General features: G+C 38.0%; 1 protein-coding gene across 1 annotated transcript; it reads right to left on the bottom strand.

Annotated features, from left to right (window-relative positions):
* Window positions 1–583: 583 nt before the first annotated feature.
* LOC115022397 (neuropilin and tolloid-like protein 1) lies at window positions 584–11,851 on the bottom strand. The gene is made up of 9 exons (XM_029453378.1): window positions 11,824–11,851; window positions 10,291–10,425; window positions 9,950–10,201; window positions 3,714–3,755; window positions 3,441–3,568; window positions 2,896–3,124; window positions 1,961–2,074; window positions 1,729–1,873; window positions 584–1,115 (listed from the first exon to the last, which is right to left on the bottom strand). The coding sequence occupies exons 1-9, from the start codon at window positions 11,849–11,851 to the stop codon at window positions 584–586; spliced, it is 1,605 nt and encodes a 534-aa protein (XP_029309238.1).
* Between the last annotated feature and the right edge of the window lie 10,185 nt (window positions 11,852–22,036).

Raw genomic sequence — 22,036 nt, 5'->3', positions numbered from 1 at the left:
CACTGCCACTCACATGCACACTCACATTACACAGCAGTCAACTATCCAAGATGTACAGTCGCTTCTAAACTCTTTGGCGGAGGAGTATTTTTATTATAACTACTAGTGTGTGTTTCACACGCTCTAGTCTACTCTAGGCGTGTTGCATACAATGTTAAACCTCCGGTACCACTTTCTAGCACGGCCATGTCTATAAATTGTAAACATACTTATATTGCATTATAAGTATTATAATATTTCACCTTATAAGTCATTATAAAATACTTTATAATGTGTTATGATTATTGTTATAAAGCATTCTAAATATTTAAAGTGCTTATAACTACAACTATTATGACTATATAGTGCTATAGGCAGATTATAGTGCATTAAAAGTATGTTCATATTGCATTACAAACATGGGGGTCATAGAAAGTGCTACAACACCTCTATTTAATTTGGAGTATAAGATTAAAAAACATTAACAAAAGATGTAAAGATCAGCAATAATTTCTATAAATTTATGCTTGATATTGATGCTCTCTTTTTTTTTCTTCTTTTTTTTTTTTTTTTACCATTTTCTTAATTTCCATTTGGCATTGGATTAGAAGTCATTAGACAGTGTACGGTGGACAGTGTGGTCCAGCCCTGACGTGCCATGGTGGATCTGATGGTGGTGCATGCGGTGCTGGCTGGTGTTGGGACCATCATCCATCATCAAATCCTCCTCCTCCTCCGCCCTGTACCCCTCTGCCCCATCCTGAGAATAGCTATGCTTCATCACCAGGATGCTCCTTCGACCTGCTGGTGTGGTGTGGTGGGAGAGACGCGGTGACTGTTGGCTCACCATCACCGGAGGCAGCCCGAAACCACCCCCGTCGGCAGCGATGGTGGCGTCTCTCATGCTCAGGTTGCTGCGGCTACCGCGGACACTGCCGTGCATGCTCCCTGGGAAAGAGCCACAATGGTGGTCGCGGATGCATTTGGAGGAGGAGCGGCGGAGCTTGTGGAATTTCTCATAGTCCTCGGCCATGGCTGCATCGTTCAGGTCGCTGGATGGGGAACGGCGCAGAGTGCAGAGCTCATAGTGAGGAGGATCAAAACCAGGATGGAGGAAGGCAGGGTCAAAGTCATCTCTGTGGATAAGTAGAGGAAAGAAAACACACACCACACACACACACACACACACACACACACACACACACACACACACACACACACACACACACAGCCTTGTTATAAACGGGAGACATTACAGGTGAATAGGGTAAAAAGTACAAGTTTTCTTTTCTATGTTATGTTTAAATATGCAAATGAGGAATTATTTAATTAAATATGTGCTAATTTTAAATGCCAGGTTCAAAATTCATGTTTTGTACAGTTTATTTCAGAATTTTTAATCAATCCATAAATCAGTTCATGGAATCCAGCCATAAACCTGCTCCTCGAAATAGAAAGCTTTCAAAATGTTCTGACTAATAAGCGAATTGGCCGTATTGCATTTCATTTATGAAGTGGTTACACTGGCACCAGTAGGTTGAGGTCAAGCCCTTGTCTGCAAGTTATCAAATACGTTTTTGTAAATTTAAAGCTGCATAATGTTGTTTTTGAGTTTGTTTGCTTTTTGCTTCTTGGGGACAGTGTAACAAGTTACAAATACAGCCATGACATAAACATGACTCTAAACTCGTTAGCAAAATGTTGGCTATTTACACATCCAGGAGATGTACTGTAAGAATGAAACTTTACCTGCGGATGATGTATTTCTTGCGAGGCTGTTTGACCTGGATGATGACAGATATGATGAGCAGGATGAGTACCAGGCCACAGGTAACTCCGATGATAGCGAGGTTAGTGCTGTCCAGTGTGTCCAGGATACTGGCTTTCCTCTTTTCTAGTTAGGGAGATAACATAGAAAAGAATGACTTTATGATCAGCCATGGTTAACATACGGCTGCTTTCTCAGTCTGTGTCAGGGTACCTTTGCAATGATTCTCGTCCCATGGGTAAACACAGTTCTGGATCCCGTTGCAGACCAGAGTCTGGTTGATGCACATGTTGCTATGGCAAAAGAAAGTTTCTCCTTCACATGGAGCTGAAAAAGCAAAAGGCAAGAGTCATGCCATTGGTACCTGCTGTCCATTCTGGAATGTAATGTAATATTTCATCCTTGTGCAGAAGTGCACATTGCCGTTTACCACACTGGGATTGTTAACATAAGTAAGACATTTTCTAATTATAGTTTTTTGTCTTTAATTTTTTGCTTGGCCACTTGGAGGCAGGGCAACAAGATGAAAACACAACATTGACACATTATCACCTTATAAAGTTGTTATGATGATCGTGTTACTGAGCAATGTCTAGTAATTTACACATGCTGCAGAAACTGAGCCACATTCATTTGAAGTCGTGGCAGTTTCTGCCCACTTTTAACTCTGCTTTGGTCTCCGTCATGTCCTGAGGCAAATAATAAATAATGACTCTTCAGCAGCTAAATGCTCCGTTATGTTCACCAGCTAGTTGGTAACTTTGTCTGTCCGCCATTTGGTGCTGGACAGGTAACATAAGTTTCATCAAATATTTTCTTGCTGAAGCATGGTTGATGAAAGCAGAGTTTGCTTTAAAACTAAAACAAATAACTATAAAAAAAACCTTTTCACAGTCCAATTAGTATTTGATTCATTGTATTGTGTTCAAACTATCATTTAATTGATACATTTTTTATGGCTTCAACCGGCAGCCATCGACAATGAGCAGTTGCATTGTCTATCGGCCCTTCGCCCAACCCTACTCCCAACTAATATTTAGAGAAGTACCCAAAAGGCCTCTGGAGAAGCTATCATTTCATTGTTGGGACTCCTAGTCTCACACATAGATCTGTAAAAAGGGAGCTTGCAGATACATGGATTCACTCACGCTCATGGAAAGTTGTAAAGAGGATCCTGAATTTGCTCTTCCTGCTTCCCTCATCTGCCCACAGTCTGACCACGCCCAAAGAGGACACCAGCATGACATCGTTGGCCACCGTGGAGCAGAACTTATTCTTCAGGTGCTCAACCGAACTGCTGCCGTCGTAGATGGCAACAAAGTTACGTTTGCACTCGTTCGAGTTGTGCATCTCATACTCCAGGAAACGCATATAGATCTGTGGGAACGAAAACGAAAGTTTTTATATCTACTGCTTTAAAGGAATATACCACCATTTTTTATGTAACGGCAAATTGACCTATACTCATTCTGTAATATTAAAACAGTGACATCAAAATTAATCCGGTTAAATCATTAGCTTAATGGCTTATGCTAACACTTTTGGCAGCATTTTAGCTAACATTAGCAGAAGTGCTAAAACTGAATGGGAAAGTCAAATTCATTTTTTAATAAGGATAAACCACAAAAGGCAAACTGCTACATGTAACCACCAGCAGATAACAAGACAAACAGTTGTACAGACATATACAGACCCTGGCTTTTGGTGGAGCCTTGATGTACCACCTGCAGTCTACAGCCTCAGTTTGCAGCGCCCGGCCCTCCACGGTGATCTGGGTGGATTCTACAAAGCCCTCCGGACCTACCATCTCAAACTCACAAACTGTGGATAACAACATCTTTGTGTTAAAGTAATTCTAGTTGTGGAGAGAGTTTGCTTGAATATTATCCCTTCAGATTCAAACATATAAAATCTATTAAAGGTCTAATATGATGTTGTGACTTAATAACATAAGTTAAATACTTACATGGCAGAGCTGGCAGTTCCCCAAGCCCTGTGAACTCTGGATCTAAAAGCAGAACATCATACTTTTAGAAACAAAGAAATGTTTTGAAACATTTACTCAAGTGAACCGACAGTTAGGGGCCACAATTAAACAATTACAAACGTGTACTCTACACATATGGAAAGAGCTTTTCACATTGTTCATAGAGTTCCAAATTAGTATTTATTTGTGTGGTTAAGTGTGTGTGGCCCACCCCAAAACAGTGTTTATTTAATTTAGTAAAATATCCAGGTCTAATATTATTTCTATTATTGTAGGTGACAAACACGTCATTTTACTTTTCCATATGTATTATGGAGAGATGTTGAATGCAAGCAGCACTAAGGTGGAACTGTTGACACCGTTGAGCAGTTGCGCTCCGGGTTGTCTTAGGTGGGGAATCTCCGCCCCCTCCTCAGAAGCAATCTGGATGACGAACTGAATGCTCCGTGTCTTCATTGCTGCTGCACTCTGTATTTTAAAGAATCATTTATTGTTGCTGTGGTACCAACTTTGGGACCCGTAACATGTCCACTAACCATGCACATATCTGGACATATTTGTCTGTCAAATTATTTACCCCTAGTACAAGTACACCTGGTTGAGAAGGATTAATGCAGATATAATCCATCCATTTGTTATCTCATGTGTGTACACGTTGCACAGATGTGTTTGTATGTATGCATGCAATATTCACTTCTACAAATATTGTCTAGGAATAGAGAAAAACAAATTTAGTCCAAAAAAATAAATCCACAGAATCAAACTGATAATATTAAAGACATATTGCAAAACAAAATACAGCTGGCAGAGGTTTACATAATCTATGTACCAGCACATTCCCGCTGCCCTCATTTAAAACTCCCCTGATGCCCTTCATCAAAAAAGAAAAACATACACTTAGCCTCAGGACGGGAAGAGAAATTGTTCTAAACCTTTGTGCTGATGAATCTACTTGCTAGGTGGATTACAAACCCAGATATATTGGTTTAGTTCAGGACAGATTATGCCCCACCAGCAGTGACAACCTGGTCACTTCTTTTATTTATTTATTTATTTTCTGGAAGTACGCAGTTTGATATTGTGTAATGGAAACTTCAAAGAATCTCAATAAAATACAAAATAATACAACTACAATTGACACCACATCAAGAGGTTTTTTATTTGAAGAGAGTGAGTTTATTTTAAAACCATAAATTCCCAAATGTTAAAATGTTTTTATCAATAGTACCAACGCATTGGTCAATAGCTATGATGTAAGAAGAGCAGGTGATGGACTCCACTGAAGCTCAAATCAACAAGGACTCTTAATAATCCTCTCATGTTTCTTACCCCTGCCTCTGCCTCAGGCTTGTGCAGATTATTCACATTCATTCCTGTGTGTGTGTGTGTGTGTGTGTGTGTGTGTGTGTGTGTGTGTGTGTGTGTGTGTGTGTGTGTGTGTGTGTGTGTGTTGCAACAATGCATTCCCAGAGGCTTTATACCCAATAATTGTGAAGATGAGATAAAGGCGAGATATAGGATGGTTTATATAAATCCTCCCTCAATATTATTCAGCTCGAAGGTACAGTATGTGGCACAAACAAGAACATTGAAAATGAATACAAAATATATACGTAACTAATACTGAATCATATCAGATTGTGTGAACAACAAACAGATGAATTTACGATCTAAAAAATGTACAATCTTGTCCCAGAATCTCTGTGCGTGCACTAAATATGAAGGGTGAAGTTTTTCGAGCATCCACCCTTTAAGAAATGTACTATGTTTATTGAAAATGTATGACAATTTATTTAAACCTACAATAACAGTTGTTGTGACTATACTTGGTGACATTCAGTTATTATTTTCCTTTCTTTTATGGCTAATTTATTAGCAAAATGCTTAACTATATACACGTCCAGCAAGTACGAGCACTCATTTGTTGTAGGGTTTGTGTCCACCTGATGAATGTAAGTTAAGAAAGCCTCATGCTGTGGCTAAGAATGTCGCTCATGAGAGCAGTGAGGCTGAACCAGATCCAAAAGTTGATTCAAAGTGGCTACAAACAATGAATCACATGATTACTTGTGTGTGAAAGAAAAAAGATTTTGTGAGTTTATCACTACAAGGAGGGTTCCTAACTCACAAAATCTTTTTTCTTTCACACACAAGTAATCATGTGATGCATTGTTTATAGCCACAACGTTAATTTGATTAATTCATGGAATGAGGCTGCATACATAAAAAACAATCATTAAAGGTATTCTGTGGAGTTTAGTTTGCCTCCCTCGTTCATTAGGACTGAATTTAAACATAACTTGTTTTTTAAGAAAAACTCCACAGGGCACCTTTAACTTTGGCTTCATTACTTGCACACTCACAAAAGTCAGCATAAACAAGAGGAAACGTGCAATAACAATAGAGTCTCTGCTAAAGTGTAAGCAATATTAGCATTGAGTAAAAGTTGCAAAGTGTGTCTATAATGCGCAAACTATAAACATTGAATACATTTAGCTATAATTTGCAGAGCCCCCTGAAGACTGGAAGATGTGATATTATTCTTATCTTGCGCGCACAACATATTAACTTTCATAGTAACATAATAACAATTAGTGTTGGTGAGTCATTTTTCTGGAGTGTGAAAATTCAGAATGTGCTCATTCATGCTCTTTCACATTGCTCAAAACGGCATACAAAATCCCCCAAAACACTTTATATGGGGCTAACATGCTTAAATAGATACAGCATTAAAGTCTCAGTCAATGCAGTATCCATTCACCCTTTCAAAATACAGAAGGTTTTAAAAAAGATGTGTGTAAGCAGTTGTGCATGTGGGTAAATTAATTCTCTCCTGCCACCAGTGATGAGCAGAATTAGACAGGAGATTAACATTTGGCAAGGGAGACTGATTAAATTGGATGTAAACAGACAGTAAACAGCTTCTCCTGATCTGCCAATAATGAAAAGTATCTTCTTAAAGGGATAGTTCATGTTTTTAGGAGATGCTTTTATTTTTTTAAAGGGAACTTACTACTTGCTCAAGCCTTTCAGTTTCAGAAAATATAAGGGCTTTAGTATGCTTGAGTTGTTAACACTTGAAGGTAAAATTAACGTTTTACCGAACATTAAAGAACGCGTTTCTGATGTTTACACTGTCAAAGTAGCACTGAATCCCGACATGCACAGGCAAACAACTTCAGCAACTTAAAAAAGTTGAGTGGGAGACAGACTCACAGGACTAAAGTTTAAGACTGGAACATGCCTTGTGGAATATAAAAATAACGTACATAGGCTCGAAAGAAAGAAAGAAAGAAAGAAAGAACAGTAGTGGGATGGCTGGATGGACAGAGGGATGAAGACTAATCTTTGCCCCCCCCCACCCCTGTCAGTGTAGGTGGCCTATAAAATCTGCTGTTAATGAAGCCTCTGCCTTGGACTCCCTTAAGCTGCTACTGCGGCTCAGCGCTGACAAGCTGTATTCCCCTGAAGACAAGCTTTCATTAACTGTGTGTGTGTGTGTGTGTGTGTGTGTGTGTGTGTGTGTGTGTGTGTGTGTGTGTGTGTGTGTGTGTGTGTGTGTGTGTGACAGAGGAAACAAGTGTCTGTGTGTGAATAAATGCTCCCCTCCTCTTGCCTCATCAGCTGCAGCTGGTGTGCCTGCACTACAAATGGAAATGAGAGTACAAACCCAGCAGCATGCCACCAGACCACTATTAAAGTTGCAATATGTAATACTTTGTTGACATCACATGCACAATTAAAAAATAGCATAATATACACTGTCCCATATCCTTAAATGCAATTTAAGGATTACAGAGTAAGTGTCCAGTGTCCATGCAAATGTGTGTCAATGTGTGTTTCAATTGGACAAAAAGGGAGGAACTGTGTAAAAGAGGAAGCCAGTTTTGGCATGTAGCAGCCAACAATGTCAAACTCACAGCAGGGTGGTCGATCGGGAGAGAGTGCCAAGTAAGGAGTCGAAGGCTTAGAGCTGTAGTAATACTCTAAACATTAACCCGGCCAGCCTGACAGAACGCCAGCTGTTATGATATAAGAACAACGATATAGCAGAAATGCAAAACTAAATAAATAAACTAAATAAAATACGGTATTTTTTGCCACGGTCCCAAAAGGAACTGACTAGGGAGATGTCCTCCAAAGAAATAATTTTAATCTAAATCAAAAAGTCATTTTAGCCCAAACCATGATGTTTCCCTGAACCTAGTACAACTGGATGCAGACTGGTTATAAGTCTGCCATTTGCCGCCTAGTTCAGCCAGCATTCTTTTCCCCTTCCACTATCTGTGCAATCTATTTTGCAAGGGCACCGTCGCTTCATATATAAATTAAAATGACTTTGTTACTTTCAGGGAAGTCTCACATGTCGCATGACAATCTTAAAGGTAAATAAAGCTAATAATATTTAGCACTGACAGCTAGTGTTTGAAATGGACTCTGCAGGCCAAACACTAGCTGTCAGTGCTAAATATTATTCCTTTAAGATTGTGTTCAAAATGACATGTGAGACTTCCCTGAAAGTAAGTCATTTTTGTGCTTAATCCTAACCAAACATTAACCATAGCATTGTCACATCATAAAACTGATTTATTTTTCCACAGTGACAGTATTGGAGGGCACAGACAAATTATGTCATCCTTCTGAAAAGGGCGTCAGATTAGAAAACACTTCTGTGCATTGCTGTAGAGGGCACGGACAAACAATATATTTAATCATTTAATTTGGACTTTCTGGACTGGGTCAGGGTTGAATGCAGGGTAGTATGAAGTATGAATGCATAGTAAAAGGAGTTTATTAATTGTGGCTAAAGTACTATTCAAACTCATGCGATGCAGTCTTGCTTGAGTGTACTTCAGTGTGAACAGTCTGTTGGTAATGGCTCACTGATTGATTGAGTTAGTATGACATTTTGAACACACAGGCGGTCTATGTAGCCAGCTAGTTAATTATGTACACCTAGCTCAAACAATGCAGCTTCATGCCCCATTAGGGGTATTATGTTTTGATTAAACTTTGATGATGAATTTATTGAATTGTATTGCAATAATAGTGAGAGATGTGTATGGAAACGTTGGTGATGGCATAAATATACAGATTAAATGACAAACCATGAGGAATTTAGTGGTTTATTTCAGTTTTAGGGGTCTATGGTAATGTCTGCAACCCAAAAACGGACCCCGTCTCGTTAACCATGCTTTTTGGATGTGACTATTTTTGTTGTCATCACTATTCACATCTGCACAACCAATGAGTTCATGATACAATTCTTTACAATAGCACAAAATAGTTTATAGGTCTAGCCTCTTAATCAAACATCAGATTCTATTTTTTGGGAGCAGTGGGCTTTGGGCTTAGCTTTAATTACTGTTGACACAGCCAGCCATGTATTTAGCTAACATTGACAGTTATAAAAAATCCACAGGAGCTGGTTTAAAATGTGCAAACAATTAATAAATTGCAAACGTATACATTAGCTCAGTGGTTCTCAGATGTTTTTCAATAACGTACCCCCTTTTATATATTTTTTCAGCCAAGTACCCCGTAACCAGCAATAAACTTAACTGAACATACTTAATCGTGAACGTGTTTGGGTTTGTACCGATTGTTGCAGCAGTTGACAGTTTATGGCAGTTGAAAATTGGAAATATGAATATTGAATATGTGATTTATCGAACTTAAGTTTACATTTTTTTATTTGATTTATTATAGTATAAATATTTAGGAAATTATTCACCACTGATATTTTGAATTACCATTTTCAAAGCATAAGTAAGTATAATGTTGTGCTTGTCTTGCGCTTGTGTCGGTTCAGAGTCCTCAACCTGGCAACCCACGTGAGCTTCGAATCTAGGGAGAAGGGGCGGGGGGAGACAACTCTCTCCAATGTTTCAGTTTGGCCTGCAGAGTCCATTTAAAACACTAGCTGTCAGTGCTAACTATTATTCCTTTAAGATTGTGTTAAAAATGACAAGTGTGCAAAAAAAAACACAGTTGAAAATATTTCGATGAGACCACTGTGTAAAATCAGCACAGGTGCCAATAGATAGGCCTCTGAGAAAAAGTTAAACCTTGCATCACTTTTACCGCAATGCAATACAACATCACCTGGCAACGCTCTGAATGTACCATTAAATACGTCTAAGCATGCATTCCTGGTAGTTCTTTTGTAGCAGGAACATTCAATCCCACTGTTTACCTCATCGTCCATCACTCACCTTGTGTGAAGTTATACCGGGCAGAGAAACCGGTGGACTCCAGTTCACCATCAGCCACAAACTTGATGTACAGGTACCTCCCACTGGAGCGGACATATGTTGGGCTTTCCTGCCCACAGTAGCGACCAAGGATGGGAGAAAAAACAAAGGGCCCATCGCGGACCTCGATGTGGTCGAACTTACACTCCCAGGATGGCTCTATGGAATATTTGTCATCGTCGAAGAACAACTCGATGCATTGTCTGGGAGAGGCTGGAGCAAAAAGAGAGGTTGATGAACAGGTGAGATAAAAGCCGGACGGGTGGAAAGTGAGGCTAAAAAGACAAAGATGAAAGCTTCACCTTCTATAATATAGACACATTCCCTCTCGGGCGGGTATTTCTCAGGGTAGTTGGGTGAGGTGAAATACCCTCCCTCAGGCTCCTTTACCCAGGTCCCACACTGTCCAGCTGGTGTCACACCAGAGTTGTTCTTCACTGGAAACACAGGATGACAGTGTACAGACAGATAGACAGGCAGATGAAAGTGTTCAGCACACCCCTAGTTTGATACTGTTTGTATTTATAATTTATTTATTTTAAATGTCGTACAATGCAATTGGGTATGTGGATTGTTTGTTGTGTGAATTGAATTACATGTTTTAGTGTGTACAGTCAAGCAAAACAAGTGAAAAGTGAAGCCAAAGTGAATTAAACCCACAATCCTTGTAATGGCCAGCAGGGGGCAACTCCACTGGTTGCAAAAAAAATCAGATTGTATTGAAGTCTATGAGGAAATTACCCTATTTTACATTTTCCTATTGATTTTCAATCACTAGTTTCAAGCATGTTCATTTAGTCAATTATGGTCACATTAAGAGTAAACTGGATGCACTAGAAAGCAGCGTATGCTTTAGGGCGGAGCTGGGGCTACCTTGTGATTGACAGGTCACTACCAATGTATTGTCCGGTGTGGGGGATTTCAGTGTTTTCGTTTTAAAACATTAATCCTTTCTCGGTGTGTCTTCAGTTCATGAAAGTTCATTGTAACATTTTTGTTGTGTGTTTGGTTGTACTTTGCTCCACCCTCTCGTGTGACTTCTGGTTCCAAAAAAATAACAAACACAAATCAGTAGGGTTAGGTTAAGGTTTGATCTGATTTGATGTGTTACTGGATATTATCGCTTTGTGTGAGACATTGTAATTCATTTAAACAATCATATTTAATTTACAAAAACATTTAAAATGACTAAAACAGTTAAGTCAAAATGGATGCCCATTCATTTTCTGTTTGTCAAACTAATCTATAAACCCAATTGTGTTAGCGCTAATCTGAACCACATTTCAGTCATCTTGGTTTTCAAGGTAAGCACTACTTTACACTGTTTAATTCTTTTGCTCACAAAATAAAAAAATAAATGTTTAATAAATCTTAATAAATATAATTTAAGAGCTACATATATATATATATATATATATATATATATATATATATATATATATATATATATATATATATATATATATATATTTTAGCACTGCTTTCTATTGATGGGTTATAACAGAAAAATAGTATAAGAATGGTTAACAATGAAGAATGAACAGTGTGTCAGGATGATACCTTGAGTTTTTGTTTTAGTAGCTGAGGAACCTGACAGCTCAGGTGAGATGAGACTTGCTGCTAAAGCTGAGAGAAGAGATTAAAGATTTAGATTTTGTTGCAATTTGTCAGAAATGTGCTTCTTCTTCTTTTTAAAAACACAAAGTTTATAAAACACAGAGCAGTGACAGCACACCATAATATTGTTGCAATATGGGCTACAGGATTATAAACCTATGACTAATGTCACAAAATGTGATGGGTGGACAAAAAGGTTTTGAAACATATAAACTTACCGATGGGCAGCAGAAGTGTGTGCACCATTTCTGTTCCCTGAGGATAAGCAGCTCTGTCTCAAATATTGCCATTAAATAGTCTTGACCAAACGTCCCTTTTTGGGGGGGGGAAATGTCCTTCAGCCCATCAGTTACTCGCCAAATCCGAGAGCAAAGAGTTCGATATTTCCATCCCTCTCTCTCAGTCTCCCCGAGAGCTCAAAGGATTACTCTCCCGTCCCGCCCGCCACAAACCTTCACAATGTTTTGCTCCACCTTTAGGATGCATTAATCCTCTCGGAAGATATACGGCCACTGACAAAACTGCGCCCGTCTAAACTGGGCCGAGTGTGTGCATGTGTTTGAGTTCGCGCATCATCACAGAAGTTCACTATATATATTATATATAGGCTTATCCATGTATATATGGGTGATTCTTCAACTATCGTCATTTTTGTGTCCCTGGCAGAAATAAGAAAAACTAAAACACATTTCCTATTTTTTGTTTTTGTGACACTCACTTAACACCAAAAGGAACATACAAAAATTAAATCATAGACCAGTCATTATTTTTATTACATAAAAAGTGACCTTTTATGTGTTGTTCTTGCTGTATATCACTTGTCCCTGGGCCTGATTTTGGATATTCAAACCTGCTAAGTTTTGAATTTAATATTGACCTAATATTAATTGTATGTGTAAATGATACATAAATGGCAATTTTAATTAAATGTATCATGTGTTGTAAGATATATTAGTATTTCATGTCTTTTTTTATAAAAAGTACACCTGTCCCTTGGGGTCCCTGCCATTTCCATCATTCCATGCAAAATGTGAATTTGGTGAGTTTTTTATAAAGTTTTTAAACTTGGTGATCACAGCCATAGTCATGTGATATGAGAGCACATGGCTGCAGCACAAAGACAGCTCCATGAAGGGAACTGATATAAGATAAAATCAAGGTCAATATTTGGTAAATTGAAAATATGTTTATTGGCTGTCATTTCCAACTAGCTCATATATCATTTAAATGTAGAAATAATAAGAAAACCAACATTTAGTATTTTTTGCTAGCTCTAAAGAATACGTTATCATGCTAACACATCATGAGATGTTTTTTTAAAATGTGACAAAACGTCATTTCCACAACAGTAATTTCCATCACTTTTATTATTGTGATGGAAAAGACATATTGTAACGGAAATGACAATTTGAGTGTTATGGCTTATATCAGTGAAAAATAATGTATATTAAATTAAACAATTAAACAAAACACTTAATTGTTTCATACTGTATGGCAACACAGTAAAAAAATAAATGCCAATGCTGGTGTTGACACCTTCTCTTGTTCTTTAAGATGGCACGCAAGACCACATCAGAGAGATCAAACGCTTACAGAGAAAGGATTAAATCAGACCAGGTTAAATACCAGGAGTCCCTCAGGAAAGACAGAGAAAGATACCTGAAAAAAAAGGAACGAGGTGTCGTTAAATCTGTGTCAGAATTGTCCAAGAGAGAGCAAAGAAAAACTAGGAGACAATGGCGAACATGTCAACGAAACAGACGCAGGAAGTTGAAAAGAGTAGCTGTAGTAGAGAGATTTATGACTGGAACAACCCCACCACAGTCACCAGAAGACATTCTTGTTGACCCAGATCATGTCTCACTTGACAACTCCAGCTCCTCTGAGCCACCTGAAACATCTCAGTTGCCGGCACCTGAAAACCACACACAGAGAAGAAGAGGAAGAAAAGGTTGCGAAGGCAAGGGCGAAGGTCTGTAGAGATCTTCATGCAACAAATGCAAAGCTGGAAGATGACTTAAAGAAGGTTGAGAAGTACAAGAAAAGATGTCACCGACTTAAGAATGAAATGGTGATGGTCGATTCACCGAAGCTCAAAACCAAACAACAGATGAGACAAGGAACAAAAGATTTAAGAAGAACTCTGCTGTTTCACAACACAATTATTTCCCAAATAAAATATAAATATCAAAATATGCACGCTGCTAAAGATCGGCAATTGATCGCCAAAGTTGTTGTCTGGTAGGCTTTTGAAAAAATACCGCACGGTCAGCTTCGCTAAAAAGGAGTTTGGGTTCTCACCTAAGCTGTGGAGGGAAAACATGATGAGGGCCACCAAACTTCGATACATCCGTAAGATGCAATCCAACAAAATCAGCAAAGAAGTGGAAGAAAAAATAACAACATTTATTGAGCGTGATGACAACAGTAGGACAACAACAGGAAAGATGGAGACAATTACAAAGAATAAGAAAACAATGCAAAAGCACTTTCTGGTTGAAACAAGAGGAGCGCTGCACAAGAAGTTTCTGATGGAGAATCCTGAAGTAACAGTCTCGTACAGCGAGTTTTGCAAAAAGCAATCTGGATTGTAAAACCAACAATCAGGGACAGAGACACATGCCTCTGTAAAATACATGCAAATCTCCAGTTTATGGCAGACAGGCTGTTTTATCACAAAGTGATTAAATGTGCCAAACTCAATGACCTTACTGAGTCTTTGGCATGCACAAATGCAATAAAAGAGTGCATGTACAGGGAGTGCCCTGACTGTAATGATAATGAACTGCAAACTTCTGCTTTTGATATAGGAGAGCAAACCTGGTGGTTTGAATGGAGAAGCAAGGTTGAGGAGAGGGAGAAGAAGAAAAAGGATGGAACAGAAGAAAAGTTTAAAGTTCACTTCACAGCAAAGGAAAAAGTCCATGGGACTCTACATACACTGCTGAATGATTTTTCTGACCTACTTAAGAAAAAGATGGGAAAACACATCTACAACATCAGTATTCAGCTCTCAGAACCCTGAAGCAGCATTTAGGAGAGGATGCTATTATCTTGCAAATTGATTTTGCGGAGACTTATATGTGTAAATATGGGAATGAGATGCAAGCAGTCCATTTTGGTGATTCCCACCAACAAGCCACTCTCCATACAGGTGTGGCTAACACCAAAAATGGGGTGGTGTTGGTCTGTTCTATTAGCTCCTCAATGCGCCATGACCCATCAGCTATCTGGGCTCATCTCAACACAGTGTTTCCTTACCTCAAAGAGCTGAACCCAACAGCCACAATGCTGCATGTAATCAGTGATGGGCCTACCACACAATACAGATCCAAGAAAAACTTCTTCTTCTTGAGCAAAATCCCCTTTCAAATGGGATTTCAGAGGATCACATGGAGCTTTCTGGAGGCAGGACATGGAAAAGGCCCGGCTGATGGAATTGGTGCAGCAGTTAAATGGAAGGCTGACTCACTAGTAGTAAACGGCACTGATCTTCCAAATGGAAAAGTGCTGTATGAGCAGCTTTCAAAACAGTCATCTACTGTGAAGCTGATGTATGTCACTGAGAAGGAGATTGAGGAAATGGACAGTTTTCTTCCTGATGGCCTGCAGACTATCTGAGGAACAATGCAGATACATCAGGTCAACGTTTTCCACCACACCCACAGGCTTTGTTATGCAAACATGGTTTATGAGTGTAAAACACTTTCATTTTGTTTTCCTCTGTGCCGTGTGTAATTTCACTGCATTATGCTCCTAGATTGTCTCTACAAGACCAGGAGAGATCTCTTGGCGAATTCTGTGCAAACTTTTGTTCAGAGCCCCATGTTTGCAAATGTTTTGGTCTCCAAACGGTATACATGGAGGAAACAGGTGAAACTGAAACTCCTTCAAAAACCACATCCACAAGCACACCTACCACCAAAGTTCAGTCCGTTGCAGACCTTCATGAGGGTCTAATTGGAAAGTGGTGTGTGGTCAGATATGATGGGGAGCCTTACCCAGGCATTATACAGGATGTTGGCTCTGACAACTGTGCTTTGGTAAAAACAATGAGTCGTGTTGGCAAAAACAGGTTTTTCTGGCCAATGAGCGATGATGTGCTCTGGTATCGGACAGAAGATGTTCTCAGACTGGTCCCAGAGCCTCAGCCAGTTACAAAGCGACATGTGATGTTGGATCCTGCAGTTTGGGCAGACATGCGCTCTGTTCTTGACCATGATGAATAGAGGCAGACTTGATATATACTGTATGCAAGTTTCACAGATAAATACTGTGAGAATTCATTTTAGCTCAAATTGAATTAAAACCAGCCTTAGAGGACAGGAATGTTTTAGTTTATTTCATTTTGAACATAAACATTTGAAACATAGTTTAAAAAAAAAAAGGAGTTTAAATTTAATTTTGTTCTGAAGTTCAACTCACTTCATAAATGTTTCAATTTGTTAGCTTTGAAACGGATGACATTTCAAGCTGTATACATCTATGGTTTCATTATTAGTCCTAAAGTTAGAATCTCAAAGATGTTTTTGTTAAAAAACAAGTGCAAATCCAAAGAAAAAGCAACAAATTTAACGTTCAGATGGAGACCTCAGGTTAAAACTGTCAGTGTTAGAGTGAGGTCCAAAAATATATCTGCAATTACTATTCACTGACAAGGAACCACCAAAGAGAATGAAACAGGGACTTGTACTTAAACAGCTTTTGTGTTGCGCTAAATAGTAAGTGCAACATTTGTAACTTGCTTGTAGGTTTCAGCACTTTTCAGCAATTTTCTGCCAAATGATTGTATGTGCTTAAAGGTTAAAGTTTAGATGATGTAGTTCTTCCCTTAAAAAATTGTGGGTTTTTTTGTGTCAGGGACAATAAAACTGAACATTGTTTAGAAATGTTTTTGTGACGTGTCATTTCCAACACATGCAGTCTTTTCCGTCACACAATGTCACCCCCATCACAACACATATTTGAACCAAAAATGCATACAAATTGACATAATCACATAACAATTGTTTTGTAGTTTGGAAAATTGTGCAGTTATAAGTATTATTAATTCATATTTTTCGAAAACTCATGATTGTGCCATGTAAGAAATTGATTGACTTAAGCAAAGCAGTTCGAAGATGTTTTTCATATAAAGAATGGAAAAAAAAGGTTGTTTTTAAAATCCTGAAAATAAATACAATTATACTTTAGACCATCTCTGTGTGTGACACACAAGAGATACACACACAAGGTATATTAAATATTTTTTCTTTTAAAATATTTTTTTGTGGTGTGATGGAAATTATGATTTCCTCTGACTGTTTTAATAAAATCACAACAATTGTATATTATTTAAAGAAATTCAGCATAGCCACTATCAGGAAGTTTGAATACACAAGATGTAGAAATATAAACATATTGAACAAAATGGTCCGTAGTTGAAGAATCACCCATATATACAACATATTTTACAGATACAGTTTTTTTTCTTCATTATTTTCCAAGTTTTGAATGCATTTTATAATTGTAATAATATATATATAATTATAAAGATTCTCAAGTAAATGTCGCAATACCATGGAAAAATACTTGCAAGTAAATGTTCTTTATTTAAGGTAAGTAAAACAAAATAACAAAAGTAAACGTTCTTATTTTGCTGCAGAGTAACACCATTATTATTTATTATATGATATGCTGATTGACTGATTCACTATAGATAGGCTACTGTTTGATAGTTTATCCCATAGAAATGTGTCAGGTTTTAGAAACTGGTCTATATTTTGTATGTAAAATCATAATCTGCAGAGTCTTATTTATCTGTAGGTAAAAAGAGTGGTAGAGGGATGACGTATTTTTGTAGACCAACTCGGAAGTTAGCATCGCACTGTTTCCCTCGACAAAGAGTAAATTGGATTATTGCAGAAAATAATCTTTGTGGCAAACAAACGTTTCTGATATTTAAACATTTTGTTCAGCAGGATAATCTTTAAAAATGAACAGCACTTTTTTGATTGATTGAAGCTTAAATGCAATTGCCAGGAGTAAAAAGGTAACATTAAGCTATAAACGAACTACACCACGGTCGCCTGTCTGCACGTCACCAGCACCAAGCTAAAGGGAAGGTGGAGTCGTCAGAAATGCAGAAAGGGAGAATTACTGTCGTATTTTTTGGCTTAAAACAAAATGTTAAAATATCTTAAGTTTGTGTTAACCACACACCTTATTTCAGGCTTTTAATCAAAAACCCAGTCAAAAAATACAATTGACTTTGAGACAAGAGAACCGGAAGTGCTGAAATGCTAATTAATTTTTGGATACATTCCTGCATTACATTACAGTTCATTTAGCTGACGCTTTTGTCCAAAGCAACTTACAATAAGTGAATGGAATATCAGTTCTATTTAATTAAACTATGTGGGTTGCGTTCAAATGAATTTGTCTTATGAATTGGTTACAATACATACAATTGGTTCCTACACGCATTTTCCAAGTGCATTGGCCTTCAAATCAAAATCTTTTCTCATAGTATTTCTTTTACCAAAATCATAATCTTTCAATACAAGCGTGGGTATAAATAGGACATCTAACAATTCTAGCTTGGCAACATGCTGTAGCCATGTGTTTGGTGTATTCCCTTTTTGTGGCTTGCAGGATTCAAAAGCTTCTTGGGTGCGGTTGTCAGATTTTTGAACTTCAGCCAAAAATTCTTTGTCAGCAGCCTCTAGGTCACAGTTGAGATTAAAGGTAATATCATCAGGTTCTAATGTTCTCTCATGTAGAACAACCATGTCAACCGACACGTTTTGGAATGTGCTGGAGGTGATAATGCAAAGTGAATCCAACAAAGTTTCCCAGCATTATATTGATTTCTGTGGTGTCTTCATTCATTGGTAATGTCTGGTTTTCTCCCAATTGGACGTAAGTGTTGTAATCAATTGCAAACAGCTTGAGGTACCTTAGAGAGATAAAAACAAACAAAAATAATCACACATGCTGACATTTACGGAAATAAAAATATCTCATTATGATTTATAAATGCACATATCATGATCCCTAAATATCCATAAATATATATGAAATAGGTGGTTAAAAAAAAAAGGTTTTGCCAGATGAAAAAAGTCACGAGTGAGGAAATTTTGGATAGGAATACATATTTATAAATTGTGGAATATTTGCAGATCATGGTATGTACATTTACAATCATTCTGAGACATGTTTCTCTCCATAGACATAAAATACATGCATTTAATCAATAGTGACAAACTGATTTTATAGGGCCCATGTACACACATGACAGTACCTACCTCTCGGTCTCCTCTATCATCCTGGTGGGGTTGTTTGCAATGTGGGGTACCAGCTTCAGGTGCTCGCTGACCGTGTAGACATGCGGTGGGTAGTACCCTCTCTGGTCTTTGATGAATAAACCTGGAATAGGCCCTGGGTCTGTCACCCACTCTCCCTTGGCCTGTCTGGCAAGAGTGTCAAACAGGACAGCAAGCGACAAAGCCACTACCCCCACCCCGCCAAAAGTGGTCTTCAGGCTCTGTGTGAAGTCCTCCAGCTGATTCGGGCTCAGGGAGGACTGCACTGCCCTGTAGTGTTCCCTCAGCTGAAGTGAGGAGTTCATGGGCAGCATTTTGGCAAAAAGAGGACTGGGGTTGTAAATAGGGAAAGGGCAGATGTCTCGAGCAACAGAGGCCAGGTGGGCTGCGTCCTCAGGAGGGCAGTGCATGTTCCCCATCTTGATGTGAATTTGTCAGATGATAGAGATCTGACTACGAACAATCTTTGTGAAAAGAAGATTCAACTCGACAATAGTACCTTACTGTGTGTGTCTGACAGCTGTCCCTGGACATCATTAATAAAGTCAGCGTGGGATCATGACGTCAAGTCTGTAATTAATTTCTATTAGCTGCTTTCTCCTTATTTGGTCTGTCTGTGCCTGCCTCTTGCACTAATGTTTGATCTGTTCCTCATCTTGTCAAAGCACATTGACACACTGACTGAAAGTTGCAAAGAAAGAAAAAGAAATCAGACCCATATATGAGAGATAAACTGCGCAGATAGTAATGGTTTATTCATACATGTTCAAAATGTGTGTGAACTAAAACATTGAACAAATACAGCCATACATTTGTGTAGTAGATAGATAGATAGTAGATAGATAGTACACAAATTAAGGCGTGACACTACAGGTGAATAGGGTAAATGTTTTAACTAAAAGATCATCATGACTTCCCCAATGCGAATAGGGTAAAAGAAATGTAACTTACACTAAGATTGGATTAAGTTTGCTGAAATGTTATGTTTAAATATACAAATGAAGCATTGTCTTATTCCAACTTTTGGTAAATCTAGGAGAAATCTACAGGCACAAATAAAGTAGACAATGTGTAGTTATATGAACACCAAATTGTGTATTTAGAAGTTTTCTTTCCAGTAGTCTGAAAGAAGACACAAAATAGCACAAACTCTCAAAATTGAACAGTGCATGTAAATACTTTTTTTTTTTGCTTATAGTGTATGGCCTCAACAGAAGTTTTGTTTGAATTACTCAACTTTATATTTATTATATTAACTCATTTTATTAATTTAGGGTAATTTTAACTTCAGCCCTGTGAGGTCTTTGACTCTTTTTCACAGTCTGAGTATTGTGCAGTCATTTCACCAGGTGCACAACTTCATCATCCGAGCAAGGAAAGAGCAAAGGTGCACCAACTGTATGCATAACCTTGTTGTTGTCATTATTGCTTACCCAACAGTGATAGGGGCATGTTCCCCAGGACAAAAATGTTGGCCGTAAAAACCCAAATTTGGGGGTCACTGGCACAGTCTAATGGCACTATTCCATCATACACACTGATCTTACTTATTCCATTAACAAATGTGCCTTACAGAAGAAAATACAGAATTTAAATGTCAAAGACGATCCCCCCCCCTCACGCTCCCCACCAGACAAGGGTCATAATAAAAGCCATGGTAGAAAAAAGAAGAAAAAAGGGGAGGGTGCAATAAAACACCACATTTGCACTCATTAGTAGTACATACAAGAAATATCAAAGGTATCTCGTCATCAAGCCACAACAACAACAACACTCCCATGGACCTTATCCCCTAAAACGAGAGCAGAGTTTATCAAAGAGATGTGCTTTTCTTTTAACATAATTTTTTCTAATGCCATTTACGAGGAAATGTATTCAAGCCACATGGAAACAGTGGGAAGATTCCTTCTTTTACGTAACAAAGCAATACCCTTGTCAAAAACAATCATGGGCTATTTGATAAACCGCACGTTGTTTCTTTTGGCAAGAGGGAAGTCAGATATGTAAGGCTAGTTTAGGTGAACAGGGGATCTCAAATCCAATAATCCTATGAATAAGGTCTCAGTTTAGCAACTAGGGAAATGATCTGAAATTGATTCATATAGTTCACATGTTTCAAATATGAATGCACATAGAGTGGATGTTTGTTCTTTTTCTCAATCTTTGGGTGGCACTTAAAAGAGCATTAATTTGGCAGCAACATGAGGAGTTCATGGTCCGATTGCCATGGCAGTGCAACAGCTAGACAGTTGAAGAACTCCATGAATCACTTGTAAGAAAACTGTTCTTGTCTTTGATGCATGGATGTCTTGCTGAAAGCTGAAGTGGTTTTTGACTGAAAATCTATTCTTTATCCAAGAGGGGGCAGCAGATGCTTGTAGAAGAGTATAAACACATATTGTAGTGACTTTATCAGTAATGTTGAAAGTGTCCTTGAACCATACTATATAATCATCAAAAGCATATCAATGTTATCTGGCAATAACTGATCCTTTAAAGCTGTGGGCATTACCTGATTATTAATGGAATAAAGATACAACTGGGGGCAGTTTATGCGATGTCTACATTTAATCAGATGTTTGCATTTACTTTTGTCAACCATTTAAAACAAAAGCCATATTTTCAGCCCTTCTTAGTTCAGTTATTGAAGGAATCACTTATTTTGTAGCAAGTAAACACAACTTAGAATGTAGAATCTGTGCTGAAATGATTAGTCCACTAATCAATTAGTTGATCCAAAATATTTGCTTGTTCAAGTTATTTTTCATGCAAAAATGTCATAAAGTGCTGTTTTCAGCCTCTCAAATATAAAGATTTCCTGCTTTTCTCTGTTTTATATCATATTAGACTGAATATGTTTGGGTTTTGGAGGGACAAAACACAGTGGACTTTGATAAACTGGGATGGACATTTTTCAAAATGTTCTGACAAAATCATTCATCTAGAAAAAAATCTGCAGATTAATTTCTAATGACAATAAACGTTAGTGGCAGAACTATAGTTGATTAGTCGATAAAACGGATCCTTTCATGATATTTTAGTAACGATTTTGTAAAACATGTTCTCACTTGTGAGGATTTTGTCATTTTTGGCTCTGGGAAATTTGGATGTACTTTTACTTTGTCAT

Source organism: Cottoperca gobio, chromosome 17 (genome assembly GCF_900634415.1).
Source record: "Cottoperca gobio chromosome 17, fCotGob3.1, whole genome shotgun sequence".
Classification (NCBI taxonomy): Eukaryota; Metazoa; Chordata; class Actinopteri; order Perciformes; family Bovichtidae; genus Cottoperca; species Cottoperca gobio.
Note: the sequence above shows the minus strand (reverse complement) of the source record. Positions and strands in the feature narration are given on the sequence as shown.

Excerpts from the sequence above, each read along its gene's own strand:
- LOC115022397 (XM_029453378.1), bottom strand. The coding sequence starts at position 11,851 with ATGGTGCACACACTTCTGCTGCCCATCG. Across the intron at positions 10,202-10,290 it reads ATGTGTCTATATTATAGAAG|CCTCTCCCAGACAATGCATC; the intron begins GTGAAGCTTTCA and ends TTTTTGCTCCAG. Across the intron at positions 2,075-2,895 it reads CTTTACAACTTTCCATGAGC|CTCCATGTGAAGGAGAAACT; the intron begins GTGAGTGAATCC and ends TTGCTTTTTCAG.